The sequence below is a fragment of the Tachysurus vachellii genome, chromosome 7, assembly GCF_030014155.1.
Source record: "Tachysurus vachellii isolate PV-2020 chromosome 7, HZAU_Pvac_v1, whole genome shotgun sequence".
Classification (NCBI taxonomy): domain Eukaryota; kingdom Metazoa; phylum Chordata; class Actinopteri; order Siluriformes; family Bagridae; genus Tachysurus; species Tachysurus vachellii.
In genome coordinates, this window is record NC_083466.1 from 1,296,239 (window position 1) to 1,305,000 (window position 8,762).

General features: G+C 46.0%; 1 protein-coding gene across 1 annotated transcript; it reads right to left on the bottom strand.

The window, feature by feature from the left end:
- Positions 1-1,842: 1,842 nt before the first annotated feature.
- ro60 (Ro60, Y RNA binding protein) lies at positions 1,843-8,115 on the bottom strand. The gene is made up of 9 exons (XM_060873770.1): positions 7,823-8,115; positions 5,362-5,946; positions 5,054-5,274; positions 4,719-4,865; positions 4,484-4,621; positions 4,259-4,375; positions 3,726-3,842; positions 3,281-3,427; positions 1,843-3,186 (listed from the first exon to the last, which is right to left on the bottom strand). The coding sequence occupies exons 1-9, from the start codon at positions 7,881-7,883 to the stop codon at positions 3,034-3,036; spliced, it is 1,686 nt and encodes a 561-aa protein (XP_060729753.1). The 5' UTR covers positions 7,884-8,115; the 3' UTR covers positions 1,843-3,033.
- Between the last annotated feature and the right edge of the window lie 647 nt (positions 8,116-8,762).

Genomic DNA, 8,762 nt, shown 5'->3' on the forward strand with positions numbered 1-8,762 from the left:
TAGGGAACCTACAAAGGGCGTATAAGTAGCAGTTTTCAGGACCCTACCTAGTGCCCTAAATGACTAACGTGGACACAGCCATGACAGGGGTGACTACGATAAAAGCCTGTTTAAAAATAGGAAACAATCGCGATGTAAAAATCCGACAGTAATTCTATGTTGTAATTTTTTTTTTGTATGTGTGTAAAGATACAAATGATGCATAAGTTGTAAATTCTATAATGTATTCAAACGTAAAGAATGAATGAATCGACAGACATTTGTTCAGGCAAAATACGGGACCCTCGGTAAGGAGAATCCATACAACATTATATACTGCAGTTCCCACTATATAGCAATAACAAACTGCTCTATCTACCACAGAGGTGTAGATATCTATGGTTATCTACCTACTTATACACTACGCCCTTAATTCAGACCCTATGTAGTCACTCTATATATAGATAGAACACAGAGTTGAATCCCAAATGACTCCTTTTTTGAACATACAGAGTAGTGAGCTGTTACTTGGCACATCTGTAAGGGCTCTAGATTAAGGAACATCCACCAGATTTGCACTAGTTTCATCTCAAATGTATAATGTTTCGTCTCCAACTAGTTTCATCTCTAAACCTATAATGTACTTTAAGTCTATTACACTCACCAGTAAGGAAATTAAACGCCGTTTCCTTCCTCCGGTCCGTATTTTCTATCCATATCAAACTTTATGTGACATACTCAGAATTCGTTCTCTGCATTTAACCTCTGCATTCGGTGCCTTGCTCAAGGGCACCACAGCCGTGGTATTGCCGGCCCGAGACTCGAACCCACAACCTTAGGGTTAGGAGTCAAACTCTCTAACCATTAGGCCACGACTTCCCAGGGTTTTCACATATCCCAGGTTATGGGGTCAGAGTGAAGGGTCAAGCCATAGTACGGCACCCCTGGAGCAGGTGAGCTTAAGGACCTTGCTCAAGGACCCAACGTTGATGTCTCTGCAGCTTGGGGGCTCGAACCCCGACCTTCTGATCAGGAATCCAGCGCCTTCACCGCTGGGCCATCACGCCCTCCATATCATAATTTTTGGTGTGTTTTAAATGCTGTGGTCACTAGATGATATTTTAAGATTACTTTAATAATAATAATAATGATAATAATAAACTTTATTTTCTATAGCGCCTTTAAAAGTAGCATCTCAAAGCGCTTCACAGAAGAAAAGAGAAACACACAATTATACAAATAATACTCCAAAAACAGTCTTAAATAAAAAAAAAAAAACATCCAATAACTGTTCAAAAAAAACTAATAGCCAAAAAACATATTTTTGCAGTATTCAGTTCAATGGAAGTTGACACAGCGACCGCCACAAGACGGACACCTTTCTCGTTGTAGCAGTTAGACATAGACTAATTAACTTGTAAAAGACACGTTTCTAGGGGGTCACGGTGTCTTAGTGGTTAGCACGTTCGCCTCACACCTCCAGGGTTGGGGGTTCGATTCCCGCCTCTCTGCCTTGTGTGTGTGGAGTTTGCATGTTCTCCCCGTGCCTCGGGGGTTTCCTCCGGGTACTCCGGTTTCCTCCCCCGGTCCAAAGACATGCATGGTAGGTTGATTGGCATCTCTGGAAAATTGTCTGTAGTGTGTGATTGCGTGAGTGAATGAGTGTGTGCGTGCCCTGCGATGGGCTGGCACTCCGTATCCTGGCTTGATGCCCGATGACGCCTGAGATAGGCACAGGCTCCCCGTGACCCGAGGTAGTTCGGATAAGCGGTAGAAGATGAATGAATGAATGAATGAAGACACGTTTCTGTCTGGTTTCTGTCACATGACCCAGTGAGAACAAAAACAACACAATACTCATGCTGTATGTTTTTTTTTTTTTAAAGTCTTTTTATTAAATGGTGGGTGTTTCCTGGTACAAACCAGGATTCTCTAGTTACAGCGATCACATCACAGTGCAGTCTTTTCATTTTGCATAAAACTCATCAACTCTACACAAACGTCAGAAGCTCCGTCTTCTCTTTTCAACGTCTTCCATTGTTCAAGATAATCATCACGATTCACATCAAAACCCCAGAAACTAAAACTAAAGTGCTACTGTTTCTAACGACGGCTGTGCTCTTAATCTCTTTACTCGCTAACTCTCGTCAGCTTCCTATTGACAAACACGCTTGGCCACTTTAGCTAGTTATCTAGCTAGCTTTGCTTAGCAGACTGACCAGTTTCCGGTAGAAGAAACTCTGAGAAAGAAAGAAACCTTCCAGCCCTCAATCAGCACATGGTAGCTAGCATAACAGGATTTAGCAGCTAGCTAATTAGCACCTAGGTTAGATTTCGCTTATTATTTGGTAAAGATCTCAAACTCTGGTCTAAATAAAAAAAAAAATGAAAGAGTAACATAATCAGTGTAAATACACATAAATGTTCCCACGCGATAAAATAAAAAGTGCAGCGATATCGCAAACTCCAAAAACCGTGTCAATTAAATTCTGTAACGTTAAAATAATAATCAAAAAAACTAATAGCCAAAAAAATATCGTTTTTCAAGATTCAGTTCAATGAAAGTTGACGCCAGAAGACGGACATCTTTCTCCTTATAGCAATTAGACATAAATATTGTTCTTTTTTCATTAATCTTTTAGAAGATTACTTAAGTGACACAGAGAGACGTTTTCCTACATACGTTTGAGGAAAAAGAAACACGTTAGTTTACAAAGAACAAAAAAAAACCACAAATACGCACGTATCTTCAGTCGTTAGATCGCTAGATGCTTAGCTACAAAGTTTTGCTACCTACTCGCTATCGTCACATGACTACGTCGTAGAGTCGACTGATACCAAAAATAAGTGTGTGTGTATATATATATATATATATATATATATATATATATATAAATAATAAAACCAAATATAGTGTTACAGTGGAATCATGAAGTCAGTCATCTGTTCTGTGTTTCACATGTAAAATCTCCATCCAGCCTGCTGGAGTTTTAAAAAAAAAAAACAACAGAAGCAGGTGAACATGTGAATTTCACTTCCCATGATGCACATCTTTTATATGACGCCCAGGACGAAGTGGCGGATGATGTCGGCGGTGTGTGAGTCGAACCCACAGACTTCCAGCATGCCGCCGTCGTCCGGATCCACCACGTTAAGGCTGTGCGTCGTCATGCCGCAGACGACCAGCTTCGCAAATACGCCGGTTTTCTTTATTAAAAAAACAAACAAAAAAAAACACCACCACACAGGTTTATTGTTTTTTTTTTCCAGCAAGGTATGAACAGTATTTATGCATTTCTACCTGTCTGTATGTCCTGAGTGCCTGCGCTGGATTCGATCTCCCGGGCCAGGTTTCATTATTGGTGAAAATAACAAACACGTCCACCATCTTGCCGTTTTCCGAGGCCCAGGTTATCGGCAGAGAGCAGTCCGTACAAGTGCTGCACGCCTGCACCAGAGCAGTACAACGTTAACATACATCTTGTTAACAAGCGCAGCACAAACAGGAAGTTGTCATTCGTATGCAAGGCAGAAGTTTTGGATTTTGTTGTGATTTTAATCAGCTGGTTTTTTTTTTGGTTCAGACCTATGAGGTTGCCAGATGTGTATTTTTTATTATTATACAGAAAGAGAATTCAGGGATAGAAAATGCGGACCGAAGAAAGAAATGGCGTTCGTTTTCCTGTATGAATTATTTATAGAGGAGACAAATCTCGAATATGGACTAACTACGGAGAAACGGTCACCTGCACCAACTGCATGGTTATTTGGAGGAGAGACGAATTGTCCGAGACGGTGCAGGGAACGACGGATCCTTCCGAAAACAGCACGACGTCGGCGCTGGGTTCGCTCCGTCTGATCACCTTTAAAGAAAAATACAATCCTAAAAAAAATGATCCTAAACCATGTTCATGATATGACTCGTATGTATCGCGTTCTTTATATGAATCATATGAATCATATTCTTTATGCTAACGATACGCGTTATATTCAGGACCCGGGTCTTATGAATCACGTTCTTTATATAAAGCATGTCAATTATGTTCTTTGAGTTATATGAATCACGTTCCTTGAATGAATCATATTCCTTAAATGAATCACGTTCCTTAAATGAATCATGTTCTTTATATGAATCATGTTCCTTAAATGAATCACGTTCCTTAAATGAATCATGTTCTTTATATGAATCATGTTCTTTATATAAGCCGTGTTTAGATGGTTCCAGCTACACTACAGGTGAGTAAACCGGTTGGATGCGGCATTCTGGGTAAAACATCACCATGCTCATGGCTGCAGCTACGGTCACCGTGCTGACGAAGCTGCCGAGAGCAACGCTCCCGAGTCGAGAGCTCACGTCCACTCCGACTACGAATCGCTTGCCTGTAGACTCGATGTTCTGTGAGGGAGGAGAGACGTGACACAGACGTTATACGTTCAAAGTGGTCTCTGATTGCATCTGAGCGTAAACGATCCTGCCGCCGTACTCTATACTGTCTGTACTCACTGAGAGACATTTGCAGAAGGCGGAGTCTAGCGCTTGAATGACGTCTCTGTCCGGCTTCCACTTTAACTTCCCTCGCCTGTCGCGACCTCGCTTGTAGTTCTCTGCAGCCAGCAGGATGCTAAGCGGATGAGTTTTCGCCTGAAGGACATGACAACAGCACTAGTTCAGAAATAAGTGACACACAAGTGACACAAACTGGTCGCTGGTGTAAAAAGAGTGTTTTTGGAATGACTGCCTTCAGTAGTGTGTGTTCATCCTGGATCTTCTCGCACACGGCGGCCGTCTCCGCACTTCCCGAGCGCAGGAGTTTATCTGCACTCATTTTCCCCAGGTGTGTGAGCAGCATGGAGATGGACATCTCCTTCAGCAGAGCTTTCCACACCTTCTCACACACACACACACACAGACAGATGGGAAAACGCATCAACTCTACACTATTTATCTCCTGTCTGTCTGTCCATATCGAGCTACCCATCTATCCTTCCATCTTTTCCTCTCAATACCTTCGTTCCTACTCCCCCAGAATGTGTGTGTGTGTGTGTGTGTGTGTGTGTGTGCCTGTTCTCCCACCTCTCGGGACTCGAGGTGTTTAGTGAGGACGTGTTCCCGCTCTAGTTTGTGCTTCTCGATCAGATGCGCCACCTCCAGCTCATCGCTCGAGTTTCTGGTCTTCTCCACAGCCTCCAGATACACGAACACCTTCATCACGTCCTCTGACTTTTCTCTGTCTGCGTACGTCTCCTGTACCGCCGTCCATCCTTTCGTCAGGTATTTACTCACCAGAGCAATGGCTGTGAAACACAGACACCTTTAGCGCCAAAACAAACCTGTAGCTGCAGAAGCCCTCTACAGAGTGTGACATCACTTCCTGTCCTCACCATCGCTGGCCGGTTTCAGATGTGCCAGTCTGAACAGGTCCTGATGACACCAGCCTCCTTTCCGCTTACACATGGTGACTTTGTGTGCCAGCGTGAGAGCGTCATGTCTGTTGTACCAGTCTGCGACAGCTTTCCTCAGAGCTCTGCCCCACATGCCGCGTTGCCCGGCGCCGCTCAGCTCTTTCTTATACTGAACAAAGCTGAAGAGCTCGCTGGGGGAAGTACACACCTCCTTCAGAACGCTGTACGCCGCTCGCTTGGCCTCCACGTCCGAGTGCTGCGAGATCACGGCCAGGACAAACAGGGCGGGGCATGAGCTCTTGACTCCGCCCTTCATGCTCATGTTTCGCACTTCCTGCACCGCCTCACCGCCTCGGCCAGCCTCGAGCAGCTCAGTTATGGACGAGACACGCTCCAGGCATGGGTTTCTCTGCTCCCGTGCTCTGTAGATGGCGCTTTCTGAGCCGTAGCACAGGAAGCGGCGCAGGCGAACTTCCTCAGTCACAGCCGGCACACTTCCTGTGTCATTCGTGCAGTTTCCTGTCTCCTGCTCTGGTGGAGATGACGGATACATGGCGGTGATTACTGTGAAGATATAGAAAGATACCAGATTAGACTTGCTGTCAACTTTTAGTTTTCTATAAATAACGACGGCTGATCACATGACAATAAAAAAAGCTATTTGAGGGGAGGCTGTGTGAGGGGTGGCTGTGTGAGGGGTAGCTGTGTGAGGGGTGGCTGTGTGAGGGGTGGCTGTGTGAGGGGAGGCTGTCTGAGGGGAGGCTGTCTGAGGGGTGTCTGTCTGAGGGGTGTCTGTCTGAGGGGTGTCTGTCTGAGGGGAGGCTGTGTGAGGGGAGGCTGTGTGAGGGGAGTTATGTGAGGGGAGGCTGTGTGAGGGGTGGCTGTCTGAGGGGAGGCTGTCTGAGGGGAGGCTGTCTGAGGGGTGGCTGTCTGAGGGGTGGCTGTCTGAGGGGTGGCTGTCTGAGGGGAGGCTGTCTGAGGGGAGGCTGTCTGAGGGGTGGCTGTGTGAGGGGAGTTATGTGAGGGGTGGCTGTGTGAGGGGAGGCTGTGTGAGGGGAGGCTGTGTGAGGGGAGGCTGTGTGAGGGGAGTTATGTGAGGGGTGGCTGTGTGAGGGGTGGCTGTGTGAGGGGTGGCTGTGTGAGGGGTGGCTGTCTGAGGGGAGGCTGTCTGAGGGGAGTTATGTGAGGGGTGGCTGTGTGAGGGGAGGCTGTGTGAGGGGTGGCTGTGTGAGGGGAGGCTGTGTGAGGGGTGGCTGTCTGAGGGGAGTTATGTGAGAGGAGGCTGTGTGAGGGGAGGCTGTGTGAGGGGTGGCTGTGTGAGGGGAGGCTGTGTGAGGGGAGTTATGTGAGGGGAGGCTGTGTGAGGGGAGGCTGTGTGAGGGGTGGCTGTCTGAGGGGAGTTATGTGAGGGGTGGCTGTGTGAGGGGAGGCTGTGTGAGGGGAGGCTGTGTGAGGGGAGTTATGTGAGGGGAGGCTGTCTGAGGGGAGTTATGTGAGAGGAGGCTGTGTGAGGGGAGGCTGTGTGAGGGGTGGCTGTCTGAGGGGAGTTATGTGAGAGGAGGCTGTCTGAGGGGAGGCTGTGTGAGGGGAGGCTGTGTGAGGGGAGTTATGTGAGAGGAGGCTGTGTGAGGGGAGTTATGTGAGGGGAGGCTGTGTGAGGGGAGGCTGTGTGAGGGGTGGCTGTCTGAGGGGAGTTATGTGAGGGGTGGCTGTGTGAGGGGAGGCTGTGTGAGGAGTGGCTGTCTGAGGGGAGTTATGTGAGAGGAGGCTGTCTGAGGGGAGGCTGTCTGAGGGGAGGCTGTGTGAGGGGAGGCTGTGTGAGGGGAGTTATGTGAGGGGAGGCTGTCTGAGGGGAGGCTGTGTGAGGGGTGGCTGTGTGAGGGGAGTTATGTGAGAGGAGGCTGTCTGTTCTCTCTCATCTCTACTAAGCTCCCTAAAAGTCCTTTAAAGTCCACGACTGTGACGTCATCAAACCATATTAAACCAGAACAGACTTTACTCGTTTATATTTATAAATATTCTTCCATAATAAGAGTCCGGTCAGGGTATTTATTCGTTTTAATAATAAAATAAACCCGGATGTGTTGTGAGCTTATTGTTAAGCTAAAATCCCTGGATGCTAGGCTCTTGGATTAGCTTAGCTCAGCTTTTCGGGAAAAATGTCTTCAATCTTCATCCAGAATTACTATTGTATTGGACAACCTGGAATTTTAAACACTTAACAATGCTAATTAAACAGGTTGTAAAGTGCAGAAGTCGCACATTTGCCTGTATTTAACAAGCCTTCAGTGATGAAGCTCCTCGGCTCATCTTAGCCATCTGAATCACTTCAGTGGGAATGAAGTGCACACAGGTCTTATTTTCTCCAAGTCAGTAAATACAGTCGACTTTGTACCTCAAAGTGTTCAAAAGTTAGCCATGGAGTGTGATAGTTACTCACCGAGGTCGTGAAACAAAGTCTGGCAGAAGGATCCTAGAAAGAGTCGATTCTTTGGACCCATGCACTAGGGATTCAGAGTCGACTCCGAATGCTTCCAACGAAATTAAGAGCAATTCTGTGTAATACAGGGGATGTCATGTACATAATTAGTATAACACTTTTCAAGTTTCTTCATTTTGTTTTTTAATAACCGTACTGTCGTGTTCTTTCAGGACATTTTAGGGTTATCAGATGCTCCGAAATTCCAGGGTCGTGTCCGAATCCGCGCTCTGGCGTCCTAACTAGGGCACTTGGCTCGTGCCTGGAATTCCAAGCGAGTTTGGAGTGTAGCGGCGTGTGTATTGACGCGTAATGCGCCACAAGGGGGCAGCAAAAACAAGCAAAGCGACTGCGACACGACAGGACACACGGTTTAATTAGACAATACATCGACGTTTACTGAATGCGGCGCTGTAGCCTCTCTCTCTCTCTCTCTCTCTCTCTCTCTCACTCACTCACTCACTCTCATACACACACACACACACTCACTCACTCTCATACACGCGCACACACACACACACACACACACACACACACACACACACACACACACACACACACATCCTTATGAGAATCTTATAATTAGGAATGCAGCTAATTCTTGCAATGCCACACCTAAAACGATGGTCCCTCATGTTTACAAGGCTAATTAGCAAAAACGTGCTAATTACCTCAAAATACCATTTGGCTAATTTAGCCGTTTTGGAGAATATGTTCAGATAAACGAACTGCTAAACAAATGAACTCCTTTTGAGTGAGAAATTAGAAGTCTTTTTTTTTTGTTTTTTTGTTATAAAAGCAACAGTGTTAATTTAATGAACTAGATAGCGAGCTAAAGTCGACCGTAAACACAGTGTACACAAATATATACAGTATATATATATATATGCCTTGTGTTGAT